The sequence below is a fragment of the Malassezia restricta genome, chromosome I (genome assembly GCF_003290485.1).
Source record: "Malassezia restricta chromosome I, complete sequence".
NCBI lineage: Eukaryota > Fungi > Basidiomycota > Malasseziomycetes > Malasseziales > Malasseziaceae > Malassezia > Malassezia restricta.
In genome coordinates this window covers 778,904-804,666 of record NC_040193.1, presented here as the reverse complement: position 1 = coordinate 804,666, position 25,763 = coordinate 778,904, and the positions used below count along the sequence as shown (strand labels likewise).

The 25,763-nt window shown below is 52.9% G+C and overlaps 14 protein-coding genes across 14 annotated transcripts; 8 read left to right on the top strand and 6 right to left on the bottom strand.

Annotated features, from left to right (window-relative positions):
- Window positions 1-256: 256 nt before the first annotated feature.
- On the top strand, window positions 257-1,609 carry MRET_0470 (chitin synthase activator; the record flags this gene model as incomplete). Its single annotated transcript, XM_027627097.1, has 1 exon — window positions 257-1,609. One exon carries the CDS (start codon window positions 257-259, stop codon window positions 1,607-1,609), a length of 1,353 nt encoding a protein of 450 aa, XP_027483166.1.
- A 10-nt stretch (window positions 1,610-1,619) lies between these two features.
- On the bottom strand, window positions 1,620-4,229 carry MRET_0469 (uncharacterized protein; the record flags this gene model as incomplete). Its single annotated transcript, XM_027627096.1, has 2 exons — window positions 1,620-4,144; window positions 4,184-4,229. The coding sequence occupies 2 exons, from the start codon at window positions 4,227-4,229 to the stop codon at window positions 1,620-1,622; spliced, it is 2,571 nt and encodes an 856-aa protein (XP_027483099.1).
- Window positions 4,230-4,512: 283 nt separating this feature from the next.
- MRET_0468 (ATP-dependent RNA helicase DHX8/PRP22) lies at window positions 4,513-7,878 on the top strand (the record flags this gene model as incomplete). The annotated part of the gene is made up of 1 exon (XM_027627095.1): window positions 4,513-7,878. The coding sequence occupies one exon, from the start codon at window positions 4,513-4,515 to the stop codon at window positions 7,876-7,878; it is 3,366 nt and encodes a 1,121-aa protein (XP_027483100.1).
- Window positions 7,879-7,958: 80 nt separating this feature from the next.
- Window positions 7,959-8,861, top strand: MRET_0467 (PAPA-1-like conserved region containing protein; the record flags this gene model as incomplete). Its single annotated transcript, XM_027627094.1, has 1 exon — window positions 7,959-8,861. The coding sequence occupies one exon, from the start codon at window positions 7,959-7,961 to the stop codon at window positions 8,859-8,861; it is 903 nt and encodes a 300-aa protein (XP_027483101.1).
- MRET_0466 (uncharacterized protein) lies at window positions 8,858-9,631 on the bottom strand (the record flags this gene model as incomplete). The annotated part of the gene is made up of 1 exon (XM_027627093.1): window positions 8,858-9,631. One exon carries the CDS (start codon window positions 9,629-9,631, stop codon window positions 8,858-8,860), a length of 774 nt encoding a protein of 257 aa, XP_027483102.1.
- A 125-nt stretch (window positions 9,632-9,756) lies between these two features.
- MRET_0465 (ubiquitin-like 1-activating enzyme E1 B) lies at window positions 9,757-11,596 on the top strand (the record flags this gene model as incomplete). The annotated part of the gene is made up of 2 exons (XM_027627092.1): window positions 9,757-9,921; window positions 9,962-11,596. 2 exons carry the CDS (start codon window positions 9,757-9,759, stop codon window positions 11,594-11,596), a joined length of 1,800 nt encoding a protein of 599 aa, XP_027483103.1.
- MRET_0464 (MFS family protein) lies at window positions 11,593-13,896 on the bottom strand (the record flags this gene model as incomplete). Its single annotated transcript, XM_027627091.1, has 1 exon — window positions 11,593-13,896. One exon carries the CDS (start codon window positions 13,894-13,896, stop codon window positions 11,593-11,595), a length of 2,304 nt encoding a protein of 767 aa, XP_027483104.1.
- A 168-nt stretch (window positions 13,897-14,064) lies between these two features.
- MRET_0463 (transcription initiation factor TFIIE subunit alpha) lies at window positions 14,065-15,282 on the top strand (the record flags this gene model as incomplete). The annotated part of the gene is made up of 1 exon (XM_027627090.1): window positions 14,065-15,282. The coding sequence occupies one exon, from the start codon at window positions 14,065-14,067 to the stop codon at window positions 15,280-15,282; it is 1,218 nt and encodes a 405-aa protein (XP_027483105.1).
- On the bottom strand, window positions 15,279-16,526 carry MRET_0462 (zinc finger protein (RING finger); the record flags this gene model as incomplete). Its single annotated transcript, XM_027627089.1, has 1 exon — window positions 15,279-16,526. The coding sequence occupies one exon, from the start codon at window positions 16,524-16,526 to the stop codon at window positions 15,279-15,281; it is 1,248 nt and encodes a 415-aa protein (XP_027483106.1).
- Window positions 16,527-16,700: 174 nt separating this feature from the next.
- Window positions 16,701-18,368, top strand: MRET_0461 (nonsense-mediated mRNA decay protein 3; the record flags this gene model as incomplete). The annotated part of the gene is made up of 1 exon (XM_027627088.1): window positions 16,701-18,368. The coding sequence occupies one exon, from the start codon at window positions 16,701-16,703 to the stop codon at window positions 18,366-18,368; it is 1,668 nt and encodes a 555-aa protein (XP_027483107.1).
- Window positions 18,369-18,381: 13 nt separating this feature from the next.
- On the bottom strand, window positions 18,382-21,509 carry MRET_0460 (ATP-dependent RNA helicase DOB1; the record flags this gene model as incomplete). Its single annotated transcript, XM_027627087.1, has 2 exons — window positions 18,382-18,397; window positions 18,430-21,509. 2 exons carry the CDS (start codon window positions 21,507-21,509, stop codon window positions 18,382-18,384), a joined length of 3,096 nt encoding a protein of 1,031 aa, XP_027483108.1.
- A 121-nt stretch (window positions 21,510-21,630) lies between these two features.
- On the top strand, window positions 21,631-22,086 carry MRET_0459 (proteasome maturation protein; the record flags this gene model as incomplete). Its single annotated transcript, XM_027627086.1, has 1 exon — window positions 21,631-22,086. One exon carries the CDS (start codon window positions 21,631-21,633, stop codon window positions 22,084-22,086), a length of 456 nt encoding a protein of 151 aa, XP_027483042.1.
- MRET_0458 (ubiquitin carboxyl-terminal hydrolase 1) lies at window positions 22,061-23,698 on the bottom strand (the record flags this gene model as incomplete). Its single annotated transcript, XM_027627085.1, has 1 exon — window positions 22,061-23,698. One exon carries the CDS (start codon window positions 23,696-23,698, stop codon window positions 22,061-22,063), a length of 1,638 nt encoding a protein of 545 aa, XP_027483041.1.
- A 156-nt stretch (window positions 23,699-23,854) lies between these two features.
- On the top strand, window positions 23,855-25,753 carry MRET_0457 (glutamate--cysteine ligase catalytic subunit; the record flags this gene model as incomplete). Its single annotated transcript, XM_027627084.1, has 1 exon — window positions 23,855-25,753. One exon carries the CDS (start codon window positions 23,855-23,857, stop codon window positions 25,751-25,753), a length of 1,899 nt encoding a protein of 632 aa, XP_027483048.1.
- Between the last annotated feature and the right edge of the window lie 10 nt (window positions 25,754-25,763).

The window sequence follows — 25,763 nt, the reverse complement described above, 5'->3', positions numbered from 1 at the left end:
CTTTGCGTGTAAAACAGCATGTGCCTCTACAATACTCGGTCGCGCTGCTTTTTCGTGCCGTCATCATTTGGACATCCACCTTGACGAGGGATGGACGTGCATGGAGACCAGCCACGTGGCCACACACCTGCACACTGAGGCTGCCATCTTTTTTTCCCCAGGGACTCCAGATCCCAGCGATTGTGCGTGGCGCGCAAGTGAGTGGCAAAAACCGGCAAAGGCCCGCGCAGCTCATTTGCGCCACACTCTTCATTTTATGACAGAAAATACCATAAGCCCTGGTGGCGTGGCGTATATGCCGACAGCGTATCTACAAAGCAGCATGCCATCGTCCCCGGTGCACTCGACGTATGCCCCCTCTATTGATGCCGCCTCCTCCATGCCCCGCGCTTCTATTGCTCCGTCTACGCCGCGGATTCGATCACCTCCTTTGTCTGTACTCAGCTCTCCGCGCGCCACCGATTGGCGCTACAGTCGCGACTCACAGGCCGCGACAGCTGTGCCTTACACGAAGGAGTACATTGAAAACTATCGTCGTCGAATCAAAGATGAACAAGACGCCGAAGCCCTCATGGTGTATGCGCTATATTTAATTGAAGCGGCTAAGCGCACGCTGGATCCGCATGACTCGGAAAAGCAGGCGCGCAAGTACCGCGAGGCACTCTTATCAGAGAGCGTAAAAATCATCAAAAAGCTCGCGACGTCAGGTGCCGCGCCAGGCAAACCGCCGTATGCAGACGCGCAGTTTTACCTGGCCAACTGCTATGGCAATGGCAAGCTCGGTATGTCTATTGACCACGCCAAGTCGTACCATTTGTATGTCCAAGCCTCGAAACAAAATCACCCAGCAGCCACGTATCGCACCGCGGTATGCAATGAAGTGGGTGCTGGCACAAAACGAAATCCAAAGCTTGGCGTGCTTTTCTACCGAAAGGCCGCGTCTTTGGGCGATACGGCCGGTATGTACAAGCTCGGCATGATTCTGCTGTATGGACTGTTGGAGCAGCATCCCAATCCACGTGAGGCCATCGTGTGGCTCAAACGTGCTGCGGACCAGGCCGACGAGGACAATCCACACGCGCTGTACGAGCTGGCCACGCACTATGCTGAACCTTCCAACCGTTTTGTGCCATTCGATCCTTCGCTCGCGCGAAATCTGTATACCCAAGCAGCGCGACTGGGACACACACCGAGTCAGTGCAAGCTCGGCGAAGGATACGCGAATGGCTCTTTGGGCTGCCCTGTGGATCCACGCAGCAGTATTATGTGGTTCAATACGGCGGCTATGCGTGGCGAAGGCCAGGCTGAACTCGCACTCAGTGGCTGGTACCTGACAGGCGCAGAAGGTGTGCTGCAACAGTCCGACATCGAAGCGTACACCTGGGCGCGGCGAGCGGCAAGCAAAGGCATCGCCAATGCCGAGTATGCCGTGGGTCATTACGCCGAGATCGGTATTGGGACGGCGGTCGATATGGACGAAGCCGTCCGTTGGTACACCCGCGCAGCCGCGCAGCAGCATCCACGAGCCATGCAGCGTCTCAAGGATCTCAAGGCTCATGGTGGACGTATACCGTTAAAAGTACCCGACGCTGATTGTGTAGTTATGTAACAGTTATGTATTATCCAGTAGACAATTCGCGTTTTCCCTGCTTGATCGGCGCCGTGGACTCGTTCAAGTTGTTGAGCATCGACTGGACCGTTGGATCATCAAGGAACGATTCGAGAGCCGTGGGCGCAGACTTGTTCGCGTGTCCGAACGAACGCACTTCCGCTGCGGGTAAGACAGACACGCCCTGTGGCTCATTCATATGTGCCGCGATGCCGAGGTGGCCGCTCTGCGTGAAAGCATCGAGCTGCTGTGTAAAGGAGGGGGAGTTGTGTATCTCAATTTGGTTGAACGCATCGGCGCTAAAGCCACCCACTCCAGATGGATTCATCACGATGCCCTGGGTGCCTTGGTTTGGCTGCTGCATCATGCCGAGCCCACATGCTGATAAAAGTCCATACGGATCTTCAATCAGATCCACGAGCGAGTCGTCCAGATCAGGTGAAGTGGCTGGTGGCGAGCCTGACTGGGACGAGGATGCATCTTCCACCGTCGTCGGCATGGGTCGGCGCGGCGCGTGAGTCACGAGCGAGGTCTCGGTTTTGTCATGCACAGCAGCGTCGGGCGCAGGCTGTTCCGTGGCTGCATGATGGGGAGATAGCGCATGGGTGGATCCCGAGCCCCAGTCGGCCATCCAGTGGCCTTGAGCATTGTCAGGAAACAGGTCCTTGATGGGCTCGTGAATACGAAATGGTTCAGACAAGGCCAGTGTCGGACTCGTCGGCCATGTCTGATCTCTGGGCATGCGGCTGGGCGTGCGAATATCACGCTTGGGTGCAGGCTTCGCTCGCGACGTCCGTCCTTCCGTGGGGCTCGGTGGACATCCTAATGGATCCATGTCATCGTCCAGCGTGCTCAAACCCATGAATGGATTCAAGGTCGGCAAAACGTGCGTTCGGTCCGCAGGCGATGTCAGGGCGTCGCGGGCTGTGCCAGCAGCCCGCTTGGGTGCAGGTGACGAGGCAGATCGCTGGGCCGCAGATGCGTACGGATTCACATCGGCCATGGTCCCAGGCGGCTGCTTTCGCGGACTGCGACGCACAGGACTAGATGCCGGCTCTGGCCGAGTGCGTCTCGGTGTAGGTGGAAGGCCTGGTGCCGACATCAATGTATTCAACATAGTGCTCGGGCTCGAGTTCATGAGCGATGACGGTATGCCGAAGGCGGAGGATGACGGACTGGCTTGCAACGCATGGCGCATAGAGGCGCTGTGAGCAGGGCTCTTGACGGTCGGGTATGATACTGGCATGGCCGCGTCTGGTGAGGTGGGCGGCAAGTTTTCATCGTGCATATGTTGTCGCTGTCGCTTTTGTAAACGCTCTGCGTCACGATTCGCCACTGTACTCAGAGTTCGCGAAAAGCCTACGCGTGTGCTGCCGGGTGACGTTTGCGAGCGTTCGCGCTTAATGCGGTCCATGGACCTGCCCGTCGCTAGAGACGTACTTTCGCGCTTCTTGTCGTCCTTGGACGGACGTGCCACAAAGTTGCGTACATATTCGGGGCGTGCTACGCCATACTTAGCAAAGTACAAGCCACATGGATTACACGCCTGCCAACGCGCCTCACTGTGTGTCTGAATCGGCCCCGAGTTCGGATACTGTGGCGTCCATGTTAACGGGACGGCATCCGATGGCGGTCGTTCGCTGGCAGGGTGGTTAATGGTGACGCCAGACGGTAATGTTAGAATACGCCATGTCGTGGCGTTGGTGGTACCGCAGTTGTAGCATATGCGTGGCATTTCAGCACGGGTATCACGCAAGCCAGGTCGGCTCGCTCGAGGAGCTGCCTTGGGCTCGGTACGTGTGTTGGACGGCGGCCGTGGCGTCTCTGCGCCAGCAGAAGTGGGTAAGGCACCACATTGTACGGCACCTGCGACCATATCCAACAGCCCCATCAAGTGTGACTGCTGATCTTGCGACAAGCCACCCTTGTGAGCCTGCATAGCCTGTAACACTTGCAGCACTTGTGCCGAGGGAGTAGATGCAGGCTTTGGTGGAATGCTCGGCTCGGATAGGACAGGCGTGGATGGCGCTGGGACAGGCGGTGCAGCAAGTCCGCGAAGTCTGCTTTGGTATTGCTCGCGCCCAAGGTGCGATGCCTCTTTCATGCGCAACACAATTTCAAGAAACTGCGTCGATTTGGCAGGCGTTTCTTCTTCGTCTGAGCTGAAGGCTGAACTTGTGCGCGACTCTAAGCGGACCTGGCCGGTCACGAAAGAAGTGCCGTCACCCGGCTCAGTAATGCCGCCACTGAAAAATCCCTTGCCGACAAACACAGGTGCGTATTTCTGTGGGCTTGCCACTGAAGCATGAGATGCATCAGACTCTTCAGGATCCACAGCGTACACGATATAGTCCCTATTTTTGTCGAGTAATAGCTCCGGGCTCGCGAGACAAATGGCGTTCAAACATGTCTTGAGCAGTACGCGGCCCAAAAGCACATTTGTTCCCTGCTTTCGCGCAATCCGAACTGACACGCGATGTCCCGCACGCGCAATCATTGTGTGTGGACTTGTGTCCAGCGTGTACAAGACCTTGACTGTTACGTTAGCAATCCTACCCGCGCGCACATGCATACCATCCATCGTTTGGCGCTGGCTCCGGCGTCTCTCCGAAGACGACATGGTTGGTGGGTATCTAGCAAGAAATGTAGCAAAGCGTATTTATTTCTCCAGCACGGCAGAAAATTCACGCACACACTGGCTCCTCTCGTCCTACCTGCCCGACTTGGGCGCTTCGCGTCAAGCGGCCCTTTGAACCGCGGCGCGGCGCGACTCCGGACACGCCTGCCCACCGCATGAGCATCACGTGATGCACAATCGACCCTGCGCAGGATGATGAAACGTGCCGGCAGCTCCTGTGCCTGAGCAGGTGACAACCGTGCTGGGCGCGGCGACGGGCAGAGTGATGGATGACCCGCTCTACAAGCTTGAGTATCTCTCGCTCGTGTCCAAAATTGCCACCGAGCTCGAGAATCACTTGGGTCTCAATGATCGCGTCCTTGCCGAATTTATCATCTCGCTGCATGAACAGTCGCACTCATCACTCCCGGCGTTCCAGGCTAAGCTGGATGAATCAGGCGCCGAGTTTTCCTCCGCTTTCGTGGAAAATTTGGACCGGCTCATCACGATGCTACACCCAAAGCTGAAGAAATTACGGCAAGAGCAGGCACAGCTGAAAGACAACACAGCGGAGCAAAAAGCTCAAATGCTGCCAGGCTTGGCCATCCAGAACCAAGCATGGTCTGAGCCTGACTACTACAAAGAGCAGCCCCAAAAGAGAAAACGCCTCCATGAAGAAATTGAAAGGAATCGCACAGACCGCCATGCACGTCGATCGCCTCCCTTGGGCCAAGAGCCGGACACAGAGCCTATCGTGAACAAAGTGTACGACGGACGAGTGTCTGGCGTCAAAGACTTTGGCGCTTTTGTCACGCTGGAGGGTGTCGTGGGTCGCCGAGACGGACTGGTGCACATTAGTGCGCTCAGCAGTGGCAAAGGTCGTGTGGGGCACCCCTCGGACGTTGTTTCGCGTGGCGATCGCGTCAAAGTGAAAGTCGTCAAAGTAGAGGGACAGCGCATAAGTTTGACGATGCGTGACATCGATCAGGGCACGGGTCGTGACCTGGCGGCGCCACCACCTCGCGGGCGAGACCCCATGCCGCGTTTCCTTACAGGATCAAATGGTGCGCCCTTGGGACGACCCGATCCAGAGCCTGAGGAACAACGTGGGCAGCGTCTGAAACGATTAACCAGTCCTGAACGCTGGGAAATCAAGCAGCTTATTGCAAGTGGCGTTGCGAAAGCGACAGACTACCCGGAACTCATGGAGGAAGAACACTCGACTCCTGCGTCACGCCTCGCCGGTGACGATGCTGATGAAGAAGTGGAAATCGAAGTGAATGAAAAGGAAGCGCCTTTTCTGGCGGGGCAAACAGCTGCTTCACTGGAATTATCGCCTGTGCGCGTCGTCAAAGCGCCTGATGGCTCGTTGAACCGTGCGGCACAAGCGGGCACGGCCCTTGCTAAGGAACGCCGCGAGCTCAAGCAGCAAGAGATGAACGAGGAAGCAGACAAAAAAGCGCGCGACATGTCCACAGGCTGGCTTGACCCTATGGCGCAAGCCAGTGACAAGATCTTTGCTCAAGATGTGCGTGGCCAGACGCGTAATCAGCATGCCTACCAGCAGCCAGAGTGGAAAAAGCATACCTTCAACAAAGCTACCACTTTCGGCAAGATCACCACACTCAGTATAAAAGAGCAGCGCGAAAGCCTCCCTATTTTCAAGCTTCGTGAACCTCTACTCCAGGCAATTCGCGATAACCAGGTTCTGGTGATTGTCGGCGAGACAGGATCCGGCAAGACGACGCAAGTGACTCAATACTTGGCGGAAGAAGGGTTTGCTGATTCGAGCAAAATTGGATGCACGCAGCCGCGGCGTGTCGCAGCCGTCAGTGTAGCAAAGCGTGTGGCCGAAGAAGTCGGATGTCGTGTTGGTCAAGAAGTCGGCTACACGATCCGTTTTGAGGATTGTACAAGTCCAGACACACGCATCAAGTACATGACAGATGGTATGCTGCAGCGCGAATGCCTCGTCGATCCTGACCTCAAGGCGTACTCAGTTCTCATGTTAGACGAGGCGCATGAACGTACCATCGCCACGGATGTTCTTTTTGGTCTGTTAAAAAAGGCACTGCAGCGTCGCCCCGATCTCAAATTGATTGTCACTTCTGCTACTCTCGACGCTGAGAAATTTAGCTCCTACTTTTTTGGATGCCCTATTTTTACCATTCCTGGACGCACATACCCTGTCGAGATTCTATATACCAAAGAGCCTGAGCCTGACTATCTTGATGCTAGTTTGATCACTGTGATGCAGATCCACCTATCCGAGCCTCCAGGTGATATCCTCGTCTTTCTTACGGGCCAAGAGGAAATTGATACCAGCTGTGAGATTCTGTATGAGCGCATGCGTGCGTTAGGTCCTAGTGTGCCAGAGCTCATCATCATGCCAGTATATTCTGCCCTTCCCAGCGAGATGCAATCTCGCATTTTCGAGCCTGCACCGCCAGGAGCCCGTAAAGTTGTACTTGCCACAAACATTGCCGAGACGAGTATTACAATCGATGGAATTTACTATGTCGTGGATCCAGGCTTCGTCAAGCAAAATGCGTACGATGCCCGTCTTGGTATCGACTCTCTCGTTGTCACGCCCATTTCTCAAGCCCAGGCTCGTCAGCGTGCCGGCCGGGCCGGCCGTACTGGTCCAGGGAAATGCTATCGGCTGTATACCGAAGCGGCTTTCCGCAATGAAATGCTGCCCAACCCGATCCCAGACATCCAGCGCCAGAACTTGGCGTCAACGATTCTTGCTCTGAAGGCCATGGGTATCAACGATTTGCTGCACTTCGACTTCATGGATCCCCCACCGGCGCAAACTATGCTCACAGCGCTCGAATCGCTGTATGCCTTGTCAGCTCTTGACGATGAAGGACTCCTTACACGACTTGGTCGCAAAATGGCAGACTTTCCTATGGACCCACCCATGGCTAAAATGCTGATTACTAGCGTGGATATGGGCTGTAGTGAGGAAATGCTTAGTATCGTTGCCATGCTCAGCATTCCTAATGTATTCTACCGGCCTAAGGATAAACAAGCACAAGCAGATGCTAAGCGAGCGAAGTTTTTCCAACCCGAAGGTGACCATCTTACACTTTTGACTGTGTACAATGCTTGGGTCTCCAGCCGCTTTTCCATGCCGTGGTGCATGGACAATTTTATTCAAGGCCGCGCTTTGCGTCGTGCACAGGATGTGCGAAAGCAGCTTGTCGGAATTATGGACCGCTATCATCATGATATATTGTCTTGTGGATCTAATTATAGTCGCGTGCGACGCGCTATTTGCTCTGGATATTTCCGCAATGCAGCCAAGCGCGATCCACAAGAGGGCTACCGCACGTTGGCAGAGGGCGGTGGTAACGTATATTTGCATCCATCTAGCAGTCTTTTTCATCGTCCGCCGGAGTATGTCGTGTATCATGAAGTCGTTATGACTTCGAAAGAATACATGCGTGAAGTGACGGCCATTGAACCAAAATGGCTCGTGGAAGTCGCGCCGCGCTTCTTCCGCATGGCAGACCCATCTCATCTTTCGAAACGCAAACGACAAGAAAAAATTCAACCCCTCTTCAACCGATACACAAAGGATCAAGATGATTGGCGTCTATCCAAACAGCAACGTCTCGCACGTGTTTTGCAATCTCAGACATTTTAGTGTGTATAGGATTCCATGTGGAGTAACGAAGTAGGCTAACATCGACTCCGTATCGTGTCGACCACGTGCCTCGGTTTACTATGTCCACCGATCACGCTGAGGACGACGCGGATGTCATGCAGCAAGACGATGCATACGATGAATCGCATATGGACGAGGAAGTAAACTATGATGAGGGTGAACCAGAAGCCGATGATGATGGCGATGCGTACGAATCGGATTCAGAGGTCGACGAGCTTGTTGATGAGATTGATGAATCCGACAAGCCGCCTGAGACGAATCGACGCGCTCGGCGCGCACCGCTACGTGTGAAATTGATGCGCAGGAATACATCATCAAATTCTTCGCCGCGTCGTGCATCTATTCGAACGTCTCAACGCTCTACACGAAGTCGCGCATCGCGAGATGACAGCTACATCGATGAAAGCGAGGATGATGAGCTCATGGATGCTGGAGATGAGGAAGACCCAGAAGATGACGAGGATGACGGCAATTCGGAAACAACGAGTGATATGCCAATGACGGCGCGCCAGATTGCTAGAGCGAATCGGGCGCGTGGTATCACAACAGAGGAGTTGGAGGAATTACCTATGGAAGAGTCCTCACGCAAGAAAAAGTTGTCAGAAACTGAATTACAACTACGTCGCTCAGAGACCGCACGACGTCGACGAAACCAAAGTGAGAAAAAACTGGAGGACGATAAAATCGAGACAATCAATCGCCTACTCAAGAAACAGGCAGGCAAAGCTCGCGGCAAAGACAAGACGGATGGGGAACCGCCGGAAGAAGACACTAAAAAGCCCCGTGATATCCCAGCGAATCATCCACAACCCTTTTTCCGCTACGTAAACCGCGCCGACAAATCTGTGCTAGCTGTGCCGCTGGGTGAGCCGTACAGTGATGATAACAAGACCGAAGGTCTATATGATTACACATTACGAACAGCGTTTCAAATGTCGCGAGAGGCATGGGCGCATAGCTAGGCTAACCGAGAGGCGAGCCCAGATGCACTTCGAAGCACATGCTCCCCAGGTAATGGCATCATCTTGTCGACAATATGTTCACATATAGTGCCGGTTTGTCTGTCGAAGCGGTAACGAGAAACAATTGTATAGGTTTGTTGCGAATGGGAGAATCGGTTCGTGCCGGAGAAGCGGATGCGCATAATGAGTTCATCCCCTGGTTGGGCCGAATTCGGACTTGCCATAACAGGTGGTGCTTTGCGCTGGAATTGCATGTGTTCCATGTGAATTAATGCCTCGGAAAAGCATGCATGTAGCGTATGCCGAAGCACACTCGCCCCAAGAAAGTATGCATTACGTCCATGAAAGGAGAAACACGGAGACCATGCTTTACCTCCCTCTTGCTTGTCAGGAGACTGCGGTGCAGCCAAGGCGGACATCATACCAAATGGGATCGTGGCATGAGCAGGCTGGAAGGCAAAGTGGATGTTGTGATGATACAAATGGTCAGGAGGTTGCGAAAACCGTTTAGGAACACCCATTTTGAGGACTCGTAATAATGAGCTCGAATTTTCAGAGGGCATGCGATCCACCAGTCCCTGTTCCATGAAAGTGGGCAGTGTCTCTCGCAGGACTTGAATCGCAGCTCCAAGACGTACCTGGTACTCGTGCTCAGGTAAGTGCTTGGATTGCTTGCGCACAAACGATGTAGAAGAAAATGCTAGGATACGTCTATCATAAAAGTTTTGTGCCAAAAATCTTCGGCTGGACACGAGGCAGGTAGGACGCATTGGGCGTTGTGTACTGGAATCGATATCGTAGCAGCCACTGTCATTTGTTGCTTCTGGGGCATGCACGGGTCTGTGGAGGTCTCTTTTGACAAGCGAACGGGGCCATTTGTTATTCTTCCGACTCGATGGCTGGTGAGACGAGTGCTCGATATGGGGCAGCTGTGGCAGCTCTCGGCGGCCAAGAAATGGAGCGCGTGCGTGAATCACGTATTCTTATTGTTGGTGCCGGTGGCATTGGGTGCGAACTGCTCAAGAACCTCGTACTTACCGGTGTGGGACACATTGACATTGTACGTGCACCAAATACGCATTCTACTAATGCGCTGACAGATTGATCTAGATACCATTGAGCTTTCGAATCTGAACAGGCAATTTCTTTTTCACAAAAAACACATCAACCAGTCCAAGGCCATAGTGGCGCGCGACGCAGCATCCGCATTCAATCCCGATGTTCGCATTGTGGCACACCATGCAAACATCAAGTCGCATCAGTTTGATGTCGCCTATTATGCTTCCTTTGATGTGGTATTAAGCGCACTTGATAACTTGGATACGCGACGATGGGTGAATCGAATGTGCGTGATGGCTCGCGTGCCGCTCATTGAGAGCGGCACGGCGGGCTTTTTGGGACAGGTCCAGCCTATCCGACCTTCGTATACAGAGTGCTATGACTGCACTGAGCACCCCACACCTACTACGTTTCCTGTTTGCACAATTCGCTCAACTCCCTCGACGCCTGTACACTGCATCGTGTGGGCCAAGAGCTGGCTGTTACCTCAACTCTTCGGTGAATTGGATAATTCAGACGAGCAAGAATTTTCTGAAGCAGCCAAGCGCGGCGAAGATGCAGCAGAGCTTCAACGACTCCGTCAAGAAGCGCAACAAATGCTCACTTATCGTGAGCAGCTCTACGCATCGTTGAATGCACCGCAGGTCGTTTGCGAGCGGATTTTTGACAAATTGTACAGCGTCGATATTCAGCGCCTGTTGAGCATGGACGACATGTGGGAGCATCGCACACGACCGGAACCACTCACTTTTGCATCCGCTTGTCGCGACACATCGTCGCCCACCAAGTCAGATGCGCCAACGCTCCGTGATCGTCGCCAACTTACACTCGCGGAAAATGCTGCTTTGTTTGTTGAGACAGCAACAGCGCTCGCGAAACGTGCAGCTTCTGGTACACCTGTGGCATTCGACAAGGACGACGACGAGACGCTAGGATTCGTTACTGCAGCAGCCAACCTTCGTGCACGCGTATATCATATCCCGGAGCAGACTCGCTTTGACACGAAGCAAATTGCTGGCAACATCATTCCAGCTATTGCCACCACCAATGCAATTGTGGCCGGATTAGTGGTTGTCGAGGCACTACACATGCTAGCTTCTCGATGGTCTGAACTGCGGGTGGTGAGTCTTGCTCGTCGCTCCACCCGTCTATTTACGACGTTCCCATGCAGCTTGCCGAATCCGAAATGTGGTGTGTGTCAAGATACCTATGTGCGTGTTTTTATCGATCCCGAGAGTGCGACCTTGCAGCACGTTCTGGATGCTGCTCATTCGTATCTAGGGTATGAGGACGACGCTGATCTGTCGATTTCGGCCGGTGCCCGAATCCTGTATGATGCTGACTTGGACGACAATCTGCCCAAACTCCTACGTGACTTGCATGTGCATCCAGGTAACACTCTTTCTGTCGTGGATGAAAATGGTGTCATGTCTACGGCCCAATTTGTTTTGGAAGGCCAGAGTGACACGAAAACATCGCCCCTTTACATCGAAAAAGCTGTGCAGCTTGGCAAACGAAGTTGCGCTGAGAAGGAGGAAAGTGACGACGAAGACGATGGCGTCCAAGTTCTCGAGTCAGCACCTTTGAAGCGCGCGCGCGACGCAGATCACGAAAATTCTACACCGAAACGAATCCGAGCACAAAACGACACGGACGATGTGATTGTGTTGGACTAAGGAAAAGTTACCTCGCGAATAAAGCGTGTGTGTATGGCACCAGTGAACGCCACAAGGCCTACGACCCAGAAACCCAGGTGAAAATTAAAGGGCCATGCATGGGCGTATGGCCCGCCTTGAATACTGTGTGCCCAGATGGTACCGCCCGTGATCGGTCCTATACATCGTGCGAAGCTACTCATGGTCTGAGCAAGGCCATTGGCAAGCGGCACGAGATGCAGGGGCGTCCATCCATTTAAAAGCACCATGACTGACGTGAACGAGAGAATGTTGGCGAGCCAGCGCAGAGCCGCGAAAACGATCATACCGAGCATGACGGCTGCATCTGTATTGGGGAGAAGAAAGGAACGCAGGAATGGGAAGAGAACATAGCAAGGTAAGTATAGAAGTACACCTGTTTGTAAAACAGACAAGTGTGACAGTGAACCATTCGGCGGGCCGAGACTTGGGTATAGTTGAAATTGGAACAGCAGCTGGCATAGCGTCATAGTAGCGATGAGACCGGCGTAATGGGACGCCGTAAGACCCAGGCCCCCACTGGGTTCGGGTGTTACAAGAAATGCCATGAATACTTGATCGAACATAGACGAGTGAAAAGACAAAACACTGTAGTGTCCAATCACGACTAATGGCAGCATCCAAATGGGTGATGCTGAGGGTATAGTACGTGACGGAGGTGAAGACGGTGACATATTGATGGCCTGTCGACTGGTTTCCTCGTGCGTACGATGCAACTTGCTCGCACGTGCGAAGTGCAACGGAGGGACATAGGACGAAGATGTCTGAGTGGGTATTAAGGACGGTGTTGAATGGAAAGGATGTGAAGTATCATCCTCGCTGTCATGATAATCCCATTCATCCTCTTCCTGGATGGCGTCACTCTCGCTTTCACGATGCCTGTCTTCTTCCATATTTGCAGCAGCTGCCACCCAGAGATCAGTGAGAGATAAAACTGCATCATCATTTGACAGAACAAATCTTTCGACAAGAGACTTGCGCTTATTTTCTTCGTGGTCATATTCACGCAGATCTTCTGTCGTGAGAAGCTCAGGAGATCGCATTCCAGGTCCTGCATCACTTGAGATGCGACTGGCGGTGGACACACACCGCAAGCGCCTCGGCTCATGGTAGCCATAAGCGGTGCCTGAAGACACTTGACGCGTGCGAGGTCCAAACGCAAGAGGCCATCGAGGTTGTTGCAATGAATGCCGTCCTCGCAAACGACTCCATGCGGAGCTTGTGAATGACCATCCGCTTCGTTCTACATCCTCCTGAGACGGGGAACGAATAATGTTTTGGGGCTCCTCAGGAAGATGAATCGCACCTACGGAGGGCTTTAGGTCCTCCTCGAGAAAAAAACTCAGGAACGCACCGATAATGGTACTTGTTGCTGCTAAAATGCACGGAAGCACGTATGGATGTGCATGAAGAAATTGACTCCGTCCAAATAGCCATGCATACTTGGTCGCAGGATGTTCCAGTACGCCGCCAAGGATAGGACCAACAATACCACCCATGCCCCACCAGAATCCCATTTGTGCATAAGCACGGCCTTCATTTGTTTCATCAGTGAGTGAACGCACAGCACCTTTAGCAACACCAACAGCACCGTTGAAAAATCCTTGGGAAAGGCGAAAAAGAATCGCTAGCGGCAAGTTCGGAGCAAAGCCGAATGCGATGAGTGACAGAGAATTACCGATCATGGAGGCTCGCAAAACGAATCGGCTTCCCTTTTTCTCCGCGACAGACGACCACATGAGCGATGTAAGAAATTGGGCCAAGAAAAACAGCGAAGCCACAATCCCAGCCCAGAAGCCCACTCGACTCTCGTCGCCGAGATCATAGTCTTTTAGCATGAAAAACAAGAAAGGGCCGGCCACACCAGATGAACAAAATTCTCCGAATATAAGCATGCAAAGAACTGTATATGGCAGCGTAGGAATGGGGTTGGAATGCGACGAGGGTGGTTTCAATGGCAAAATTGATGGTACACTAACTTGACTCGCACTCACATATCGACCAGGATGCTCCCAGCCATCCGAAGCTCTATTTGCTCGATGGCGTGCCGAAAACACAGAGCTATTCCTGTTTGAATCCTGACCGATCCATCGCCGCATACCTGAGAATCCTAACGAGACATCTCGCGATCGACGCTTGAACGATAAGGGCGGCGGAACTCCGGATTCCTGCGAAAGACCAGTCGATTCGGACACTTGCAGCCTCTCCTGCGTATGAAGAGGTGAACGAGGTTGATTTTTACTTCCGAGCCCGTGTTTTCCCAGAACACTGTCTTCAGTCATGCCGTTGACACGCCACAACAGGATGCCAGGGAAGTGTTCACCGTAGTCAGGTGTACCGTATTTTGGATGTGGAGGTGACACATTCGCTTGAAAAATGTTGCTGGTGCGAGGTTGCGACACGCAGCACCTGCACAGTCCTTTTTAAATTCCACTTTGCCATCCGGGCAAATGGCGCCTGCGCTCGCCGAACCTGGTCCATCGAGTGCAAAGCAAAATGCTTCTGGAAAGAATGATGCTCTCAATCAAGAGAGACAGGCAACTCCTGAGCAGATGGCGGAGATCCGGCGACTAGTCCAGGTCATCGCACGATTATTTTATGATGATGGATACATACTTCTTGTTGACCAGCTTGTTAGTATTGCATTAATTCCTATTGAAGTTCTTGCGCGTCGTATTGGAATGCAGACGCGTGATTTGGCTTCACTTGCTTCAAAACTTGTTGAAGACCGCGTGATTAGCGTTTACCGGTGTCAAGAGACACGAGACGGTCCGTTTCAGCGATCCATCACTCGTACTTATTTTTATATTGACTACAAATTGTTCTTGGATGTAACTAAATGGAGAATGATGGCTATGAGAAGACATATTGATACCAAGTTGCGCAACGGCTTGGATAACAAGGGGTATGTGTGCCCTCGGTGCGGCAAATCGTATTCCACATTGGAAGTCGCGCATTTGTTGAACCCCTTTCGCAACTTGTTTGTATGTGATGTTCCAGGATGTGGCACGGAGCTTGTCGATAATGAAGACGCAGAAGACGTACGAAGCTCGAAAGACACGTTGACTCGCTTCAACGAACAACTGAGTGTCGTTCAAAAAATGCTCCGCAGTGTTGATGGTGTTGCACTACCACCAATGGATGCACATGCATGGCTTGCAAAGAACAGCGCTGCACCCCCCTGGGCTCATGAGACGGCGCGCGACGAAAAGGCGCTGGCGCCTGGCTCTGTTCCTAAAACGACACCTAAGGCTCCTGCCGTGCGTGTTGAAATGGCACACGATACTGAGCGAGAGAGGCTGGAACTCGAACGTCAGCGTGCTTTGGAAGAAGAACAACAAAGAGCACAGAACACTTTGCCATCATGGCATTTGGCATCCACGGTTAGTGGTGATCGCACCGGCCTGGGCAATTCCGAGTCTCTGCGGCGAGGGTCTGAGGTGGACGACATAAAAGATGTGCCCCAAGACACTGATATACAATCTGTCGAAGATGTTGACTATTACGCTCGCTATGCCTCACAAGTACAAGAATTTACAGATGCAGAAGCTACAAGTACAAAGCGCCAGGCAGAGAATGCACACGATGGACAGCCAGAACAGAAGCGGGTCAAGCCTGACGAAGAAGAAGAGGAGGAGGACATGGAGGACATGGAGGATGTCATTTAAACTGTAGATGCCGGGGTCTCCTGTCTTGATAAGGAACACATTGACTCAATATCACATCGACATATATGGCAAACATATTGCCGCCTTGGCTCACGACCATTCCGTCTATCGTGCTGGCGTGACTTTTGCACACTATCCCGGAGATGCACGGCACATTCAAAGCAGAGCGAATGTGTACAAGGAAAAAGCACCGTCATTGCTGGATTTGACATACAGATCGGGCACTCCGGACCATCTTCTCGATCAGTCTCAGCAAGCTTAGCAGCATTTTCCATCAATGCTGGGTTGAATACCAGGGGCTCATGCGGGCGATCTGCCGTGGCATGATCACCAGGCTGATTGTTGTTCGAGCGCACTGTTGGTTCATCTTTTTTAGTCAGAGGTGATAGGCCAAACAATTCGTGCAGCTGCAGTCGGGTTGAGCCAAGGTGCGCATACTGAGCAAGTGTGCGTGCCTGGTAGGATCCAGAACCAATAATGTCCCATGTAGTGACGATAGCATTACGCTGCGGTAACTTTAATTCGTCTTCATCCAGGGCCTCTAGTACAATGGACAAACGCTTTGGATCTGCCGCATTCCAGGCATTATCTAACACAAGGGGCAGCCTCACCATGACCCCGTACCCGGTCTCGATTATCGTGGATGCAATTCTCCAGCCGTGACTCCACTGCGATTCTAGGGGCGGATGCACCAAATCTGAACCAACATGTCTCGATGCTTGCAAATATAGATCAAGTCGGGCCCTAGGTGCCACACAATCGCACATGGCCGTAATACAATGAGTTGGGTCAGGTAGTGCCAAACTGGATTGCACCTCAGGTATCAGTTTCACATCACATGAAGACAGATCCGTGCCGACATGAATAAAGTCATGGTGGAGATTGACGTATAATTGTAACAAAGTCAAACTCGAATGGTTCGCCACACCATCAATCCATCGAATAAGCGTGTCTGTCATTACAACATTATCATCATCAGCGCAAGCTCCAGAAAAATCACCAACATTTGGACCAACGATCCGCTCAAGTGAGTCGTTTCTTTTCGAATCCTGGCCTATAGATTCATCCGTAGGGTGTTCCGGCAAGTGAAAGTCTCCATGCTGGGGAGGGCGTAATTGTTCTGGGGACACAATTGAACCACGGTGAGCGGTGTTCAGCTCGATATTCGTTACACCCTGCTGGCTTTCCACATCGGCATTTCTTCTATGCCGCATGGCTCTCAGGCCTGTCAAATGCCGCCACATCGTTGGGGCAGAGGAATAAGCTCGCATGGCCAGCGGTTGCGACACACACAAGCAGCGGTCGTGCACGCAGCGCACGTGATACGCTCCACAAGTGACACTCCAAAATGTCTTGACAATTTTTTTTCGCTGGTGTGGCACTCGTGTGCTCAGTGCCGACAGAATCGCTTCGCCACGATGGAATACCACGCACCAGCGCCGCAGCGCATGGTATTGTGCGCTGATTGCGGTATACCTATTGAGCCCAACAATGCAAATCGATGTGTGAACTGTTTGCGAAACAGTATTGATATTACAGAACTGATTCCTAAGACTGCTACGATCAACTTTTGCAAGAATTGCGAGAGATACTTGAATCCGCCCAATACATGGGTCATTGCTGAGCTTGAAAGCCGTGAACTTCTCGCTATTTGCTTGAAGAAGCTCCGTGGTCTTAAGTCTGTGCGTCTAATCGATGCCAACTTCGTGTGGACCGAGCCACACAGCAAAAGACTGCGCGTCAAACTTACAGTGCAGAAAGAGGTGTTCACCTCAACAATTCTAGAGCGTGCTTTTGAAGTTGAAATCATTGTACAATATGGCCAGTGCCCCGATTGCACTCGTCTCGCAGCCAAAAACATGTGGCGTGCAGCCGTGCAAGTCCGTCAGAAGGTACCGCATAAGCGTACTTTCTTGTACTTGGAGCAGCTTATTCTGAAGTACAATGCGCACCGCGAAACCGTATCTGTTCAGGAAAAGAAGGATGGTCTCGACTTTTTCTACGTGCAGCGTGCCCACGCCATCCGCATGTGTGAGTTCCTTGCGAGTGTTGTGCCAGTTCGTTCTACCAAATCAGAGCAGTTGATCAGCATGGATGTGCACACAAGTTCGAGTAACTACAAATTCACCTACAGTGTAGAAATTGTGCCATTGTGCAAGGATGACTTGGTGTGCCTACCGCTCCATGTCGCGCGTTCCCTTGGTAATATTGGACAGTTTGTGTTACCCTTCCGCATCAGCAATGTGATCAAACTCATTGACCCTGTCACACTCCAAATGGCTGATCTGACGGCTGAAAAATATTGGCGTGAGCCATTCCCTGCACTCTGCACCATCCCTGAAATGGTCGAATTCCTTGTGCTCGATATTGAGCCTCTCGGAACAGTGGCCCACGGACCCCACGGACAGGTCATGCATAAATTTATGGCTGCGGATGCACAGGTATCGCCGCTACATGCCAATACGTTTGGCGAGTCAGACGCCGTGTTTTACGTGCGTACGCATCTGGGACATATCCTGCAGCCCGGCGACACGGTCATGGGTTATTATCTCGCCACGTCGAATTTCAACTCTGCAATCTACGATGCCGTACCAGAAGAACGGCGACCAGATGTGGTTTTGGTGAAAAAGAGCTACCCAGAGCGCAAGCGCCGATCCAAGCGCAACTGGAAACTTAAGAGCATTGCCAAGGAAGCCGATGACCCGACTGCCAGTGAACACTATACGGGACGCGGTGCACTCGGTCGTCGCGGAGGTTTGGACTCGCAGCGTGTCGAGCAAGACTACGAACTATTCCTTCGTGACCTGGAAGAAGACGACGAAATGCGTGCGAATGTCAACTTGTACAAGGACAAGGTACGCATGGCTCAGGAAGAGGAGCGTCGTCGTCGTCGCGAGGTCGCGTACCGCGACCCACAGGCTATGGATGATGAAGATGAGCCAGCTGGTGAGCCTATGGTCGATGGCGATGACGGCTTGACGACCGATAACGAAAGCGAGTATGGCTCGGACAGTGAGTTGCCGCGTGTTCAGCTCGATGAGCTGCTGGATGATATGGACGAAATGGCTATTGAAGAGCAGGAGTAGAGCAATAGACCTATCAAAGGTAGAGTGAGCTGTAGAGTCGGTTAGTGCGTCGTATACGTACGGGCTGAAGATGATCGAGTTGGGACGCTCTAGCTTGGCAAGTGATTGCTCAAATTTACTCGACAGTTCCTCGTCACCGATAGCTTTGGCTGCCTGCGACATTTGGCGTAGTAGTTCCTGAAGCCGACGGAACGCACGAATAATAGAACCTTCGAACACGTCTGTCATCTTGCAGATGTCGACAAAGCGCGCGCCCTGACACCATTGTAGGACGGCATCCATCAACTCCACTTTGAAGCTCTGGACATAGTCTTGCTCCACCACAGGAAGGCGGCATTCGACGCTCACTTTGGCGATCCGCCGAGCGGTGTCTTGAAGTATACGAAGAGGCGCTGCAAGCTCTTCTTTCAATCGCACCGGGTGTTCACTACGCTCACCGAAAACGAAACATGAGAGAAGCGCTGCGCAATGCTCTGGCTCCATGTCGTTAAACGTGCCGGTAAAAATGAGTTCCGTGAGGAGCAATTCATCGCCTGTGGAAATTTCACATGCCACGCGGCCTTTCTTTTCGACGATGTCTTCGGATGAGGTGAAGCCGAGTCGGCGAAGAACGCGTTTGCGGCACTTGAGCTCATCGAGCTGCAGCACATTGTGAGCCGTGGAAATTTGTGACTCGAGCGTCTGCACCAGATCGGCACTCTCGCGTTTCTTGGCATACAAATCATACTTGGGCTGGAATGACGTTTGGTCTTGGGCAATAGGGGCCTGCTCCATCCTCGTCTGTAAAATTTCCATCTTACCCAACAGCTGCTTGAAGGACATATCATCGATCTTCATGTCCTTGACTGCATCGAGGCGCGGCAGACCGGATGGGAAGCGGCGATGTACTTCTTGCAAGTTTTTGCCCACCTGAGCTCGAGCATCGCGCAAGCGCACGTCTTTGGGCAAAAACACGCGAATCCCACTGAATTCTTGGACATGCGAAAGCAAAATAGGCACACTGATCCATTCACCGCTACTGCTGGACGCAGGCTCAATGCCCGAGAAGGAAGGCGCAAACTCGCGCTGCTTGGGTACGACCGTGCCACTTGCACAATGAAGCAAGGTATCCACGACGTAGAGACTATGCGCCGGTGCACGAGGATCAAATTCCTGGCCACGCGGCGGCATGCGCTTTTGATAGGACACGACAACGCCCCAGCCGTAATCGGTGTCATCGTGCTGCACCTTGATAAGGCGGCCTGCTTGGAGAAATGGTAGAGCATAGCTAGGGTGCCGCATCACTTCGCGACGGTCAGCATCAAGCTGCGCAAGCGTCTTTTTCATGGTATAGTACGCAGCGACTTCATCCTCATCCGGGACAGTGATGGCATCGTGATTCTGCTTGGCCGCAGCAAGCTTGTCCTCGAGCATTGGAACGGACGCAGCCTGTTGGAACTGGAAAAAGCAGCGCTGCAACATAAGCTCGGGGGAAATTCCTTCTACCCGCATCAGATTCAAAATCATGTTGTAGCCGAGATGAAAAGCGCTGTTCAGTCGATCAGCCTCGCCCTTGACCATGACCTTGGCAGCGCTGGGTTCAAGCTTTTCGTCAAACATCATAATGACAATACCACGGTCATCCAAACCGCGACGACCAGCACGACCACTCATCTGAATAAACTCACCCGATGACAAGTTTCTGAATTCATTACCATCCCATTTGCGCACAGCCGTGAATACGACGGTGCGCGCTGGCATATTGAGACCAATACTGAATGTCTCTGTAGCAAACAGAACTTTAAGAAGACCCTCCTGAAACAGCAACTCGATCACTTCCTTAAGAATGGGAAGGAGTCCTCCGTGATGGATACCGATACCGCGCCGGAGAAGAGGAAGAATGTGCTGAATTTGCGGCAGGTTCTGGTCCTCTTCATTCAGACATGCCGTGGCGTTCTTGAAAACAGTGGAGACCATATCCTTTTCCTCGTCCGTATTGAATTCTAGTTTGGTCATCTGCAGCGCAAGAGCCTCGCATTGCCGCTTGCTAAATGCAAATACAATGACGGGATTGTATTTTTTCAGCATGATCATTTTGACAATCTTGTAAATGTCGGATGTACCCGAAGAGTTGGCACCTCCTTTCTTCGACTGGCCCTTTCGACCCTTGCCTGAGTCGGTACTCGCCGGATCATCGCCGCGAGCCTCCGCCAGGGCACCCATAGCTCGCTGGAAATTGTCTTCACGGAACACACCCTTTTCATCCACCACAAGGTGAATGCCGTTGCCGCCCTGAGGAAATAGGTAATGTTGCAATGGTGTGGGGCGAAAATCTGTGTACACAACATGGCATGGCTGAGCATGGATTTGGGAGATCCACTCGGCAAACTGCATAGCATTTGGAATGGTGGCTGATAGGAAGACATAATGCACTTTTCTAGGCAAAAGAATGATGGTCTCTTCCCATACAACACCACGCTCCTTATCGCGCATGTAGTGAATTTCATCAAACACGACCCAAGCGACTTCACGCATGAGCTCAGATCCACGATACAGCATGGACCGAAGAATTTCAGTCGTCATGACAAGACAAGAAGCACTAGGATTGAGAGTGACATCGCCGGTCATTAAGCCGACGTCACCAAACTCAGCCGCAAATTCACGGTACTTTTGGTTGGACAGGGCCTTGATGGGCGATGTGTACACGACACGCTGGCGATCACGTAGAGCTTGGGCAATGGCATATTCTGCCACAATTGTCTTACCTGCGGAGGTATGAGCTGATACAAGGACGCTCTCGTTACGCTCAATGCAGTGGACTGACGTTCGCTGGAACGGATCCAGCTCAAAAGGCCACGAGCGAGAGGGTGGATCACGCGGAACATGCTTGGATAAAGGCACGTAGTCATAGCCAGGTGGAATAGCCACCTGGTGGCGCACCGAGTGCGACAGCTTCAGCGTCGCCGCCGATTGCTGGATGGACGACGAGTCATGGTCGGTAGACTGTGCGTCTTCGGCTGTCGGCACTTGTCGCACAGACTCGGCTGTGAACTCGTCTGTCACGACAGCTGGTGCATCATCTATACGAGACTTTTTTGCACCATCCGGTTCTTGCGGCGACACCGCTGTCGAGGGCGTGCGATCCGTGCCTCGCTTGCCCATAAGCTGCGACCGATTGTTCAAGGCAACGAATTTTTTTTTATGGAGGGAGCGGACGTCATTTAGCCACGTGGCCAGATCATACGCGTGTCGTCCAATGCATTCTGGGTCGTTGACTTTTACCATGACCATGAGCAGTGCGCCATCGATGGCCATTGTCCCGCCATCACACGCATCATGCACCAAAACAGATGCACATTCTACGATGCACCCTGAGTTGGGTGTCCACGATACCATGCGCCATGGTCTCCGGAGTATGCGGGACGAATCAGCTGCTGCGACCATGCACCCAATTCAGCACCGTTTGGAGCGCTGGGATGAGACTCAGCGCAACTGGAAGATGGCTATGTATCGAAACACTTTTGGGCTCGGAATGCCCATGCGCATGATGATGGAGCGCAAGAATGTAGCCTACACGCCACACATGCCTGCCAAGCACGTCAGCAATATACACTTGGACGTGCTGGATGGGCGCGACGAAGTGCTGGATCCCGTCGACTTTTTACCCTCGAATGTCACAGGAGAAAACCGCCTGGGAAGCGACATGCATTCAGCTATGGAGCAGAAATGGCGCGTCTAAAAGTATATACGTCCCAGCGATGCACGGTACGTGCGGGTATCAGTGGTGACGGCGCTGCGTTGTCTATGCGCTCGTACATGAGCAGGTACGGGTTTTGCACCTGAACTTCATCCCATGAGCACAATTGCACATGATCGTCCGAGACGCGCGTCCACACGTCTGGACCTTCATCCAAGGGACAAGGACGCCTTCGATAGGAGACGTAATGTCCATAGTTATGTGTACCATAGTGCGCTACCATGGCACTGAGTCTGTATATGGCGTTGCCTGCCTTTTCGGAGGGGGAGATGGGCTGTAATGGATGGGCAGAAAGAGTTGCGCCTGTCATGAAGGGAAGCATGTCGAGGTACTCGGGAAAGACGACACGGGCCTGATTTTTGCTGGCCCCGAAATTACCCAGAGAAAAAGACGAGCGATTCAGGTGCAAGACAAGAATAGGAGGACACCTCGCCATCATGATTTGTTTCGTGGCATAAGTACTTAGTATGCGTTCCAACTCAATACCATCGAGCTCGTGTGTCGCCTCGAGCTCGGAGTCATGTGCCCCGCTGCAAAGCACACGTTTCAGTGTTGTTCGCTGGGCATCCAAGAGAGCTGCCTGCTTGCTCTGCTTCCGTGAGCACGGCTCCGTGATGGCATCGCGAGCCGATTCGATGCGCATGAGCGTGGCTTGTAGGCTGCATCGATGGCATACCCACTCTATATGCTCGAGCTCCATCCACGATGCTAGACATTGCTGAAGGGTACATGTCGAGCTTGGTACCACCAAATCCAGATCAGTAAACGAAAAATGGCGAACAGCTTCCATGTAGCCACACTGAGCACACGATGTCCGCTGTGCCAACGTACCACGAAATGGATTTGAGACATGATCACCATCAAATCCAAGCTGGGTACGTAGACGGCCTCGGACCAGGATCGACGGTGCGGTAAGCAACCCGAGACCTTGCGTAGTTTGCGACCGCAACGCATGCGAGCGACCCTGCTGCACAGCACCCAATTCAGCATCGAGCGTCTCCATCAGAAGTACGCAAATTTCATGTGCATCTTGCTGTTGTTGTGCTGAAAGTAGCGTTCGTATGCCATGCGATGGTGATGCAGACTGTAGTGCAGTTCGTAATGCACGAGGTGTGAGGGTGGTGCGTCGTGCCTGAGGCGTATTTAGCGCGACTAAAAGTGCTAACAGAGCGTCCGTCACAGGTGTCGCTACATCCCAGCGACGTGACATGATTGCCATGTCATCGAGATAGCGCGCGAGATGCGTCAAACTCGCGAGACTTTGCACTACGCTGTTAAAGTAGCAGTCAACGCTTGGGTTCACCAAACCAGCATAATGAGGCACTTCAGATGAGAGTCTCTGCTTTTGTGCGGCAACACTTGCATGTGCATCAAGTAATGGCGGTGGCGAGTCATGCGCAGGCAACAGACCACGCAGTGGATCAAAGCCAGGAGCGATCCACGGCATCAGGATGGGTATGATACACGCAGCCAGCACCAGCGAAGCAGCAGCGAGCGTAAAGAGCAGAATGCGAATGTCTACAATATCAGACGCGTCTGCAGCTTGTACCACTGGTGAATGCACAATCAGCCACGCTACTGCCAACAACAACATGCAAGCAGCGCTACAGCCTCAATGCTGGCGTGCGACATGCATTCATGCAGCGAATGACGCCTGGTGAGGAATTATGCTCTAACTTGCCAATCACACGGAGGCGAGTCCATTTTTCTCGTCTGCCGCTGTCGCCGAAGTAGCGTCAAGGGGTGTGACATGGGGCTGCTGTCGCTCGGCACACCGCTTGCGTGGGAGGACGCGCTCTCTCTGTCAGAACATGTGCGTACGCATGGCATCGAGCAATTTTTGTCCACATGGCGCAAAGAGCAGGGGCGACAAGACGATGCTTTATTGTGGGGTGACGAGCTCGAATATATGGTCGTCGTGCTGGATCACGAGCACAAAACGGCCCGGCTTTCTCTGAGGCAGGGAGAGATCTTAGAGTGCCTGAATCGATGCTGCTCGACAGAACTTGACGATATTCGGCCGGATGAACGGCCCACCTTTCACCCTGAGTATGGTCGCTTCATGTTGGAGAGCACGCCCGGTAAGCCTTTTGGTGTGAGTGTGGCTGAGCTACTCCGCGTCGAGCCCGACATGGAACTGCGTCGCAAATTGGCTCGAAAGCATCTCCAGGCGAATGAGGTACCCATGGCGATTGTATCGTATCCACGACTCGGTACGCACGACACGCCCTTTACAGATCCGGCGCATGCGCCACATGGCGAGGCGAGCCATTCACTTTTCTTGCCGGACGAGCTGATCAACAAGCATGTCCGCTTCCCCACGCTTACAGCCAACATCCGCAAACGCCGCGGCTCCAAAGTGCGTATAAACGTGCCTCTCTTTCGCGATGTACATACCCCCACTCCGTTTGTGGATCCGAGCGTGCCTTGGGACCGTCATGAATTTGCGGAGGATCAGGAAGCGGCTCTCGGCGCGGCATATACCGACCACATCTACATGGACGCGATGGGCTTTGGTATGGGCTGCTGCTGTCTGCAAGTGACATTCCAGGCACCTTGTATCGACGACGCAAAGCGCATGTATGACCAATTCATTCCTCTGACGCCGCTCTTGCTCGCAGCTACGGCGGCAAGCCCCGTGTACCGTGGCTATTTGGCCGACGTTGATTGCCGTTGGAACGTGATTAGCGCCGCCGTCGATGACCGCACCCTGATCGAGCGTGGTGAAGCTCCTCTCAAGGAGGGCGAACCTCAGCATAACTCAGATTCAGCTGGGCGGCGTCTGCGGAAGAGCAGGTACGACTCGGTGGACTCGTACCTAACGACGCGCGAATGGAACGATGTGCCGCTCGAGATGAATGAGCGCGTACGTCAGCGCTTACTTGAAAGTGGCGTTGATGCCCTGTTGGCTGAGCACATGGCACACCTGTTTGTCCGTGATCCCCTTGTGATTTTTTCTGAAAATATCAACCTGGACGATACTCGCTCCATGGACCACTTTGAGAATATCCAGTCGACCAACTGGCAGACGATGCGCTTCAAGCCTCCGCCTCACGGAGGCCATACCGGCTGGCGCGTCGAGTTTCGCTCAATGGAGATTCAGCTCACGGACTTTGAGAATGCAGCGTTCTGTATTTTCCTCGTTCTGCTCTCGCGTGTGATTATGACTATGCCGGTCGATTTTGGCATGCCCATTTCACTGGTGGACGTGAATATGCAGCGCGCGCAGCGGCGCGATGCAATTCATTCGCAGCGTTTTCATTTCCGCTCGAGTCGGCATACCTCACAGACGCAGGAGTACACGCTCGCTGACATTTTTCATGGTAGCCCAGGCGATAATACGATGCCCGGTTTGCTTCCTCTCGTGCACTCGTACCTCGACTCACTCAACATGTCGGAGACGGAACGCCAGCGCCTGAACAGGTATCTCGATTTGGTCGCCATGCGCGTGGATGGGCGTCTTATGTCGACGGCGACGTACATCCGTCAGTTTGTCCAGCAGCACCCCGCCTACCGACGCGACTCGGTCGTGAGCGATGAGATCAACTACGATTTGCTGTGCACGCTTGACCGTATTGAGCGTGGTGAGTGCGAGGTACCCGACTTTATGCCGGCATGGTTTGCCGCCTATCGACGCGAGCGTAAGTGAGGGTATCTTT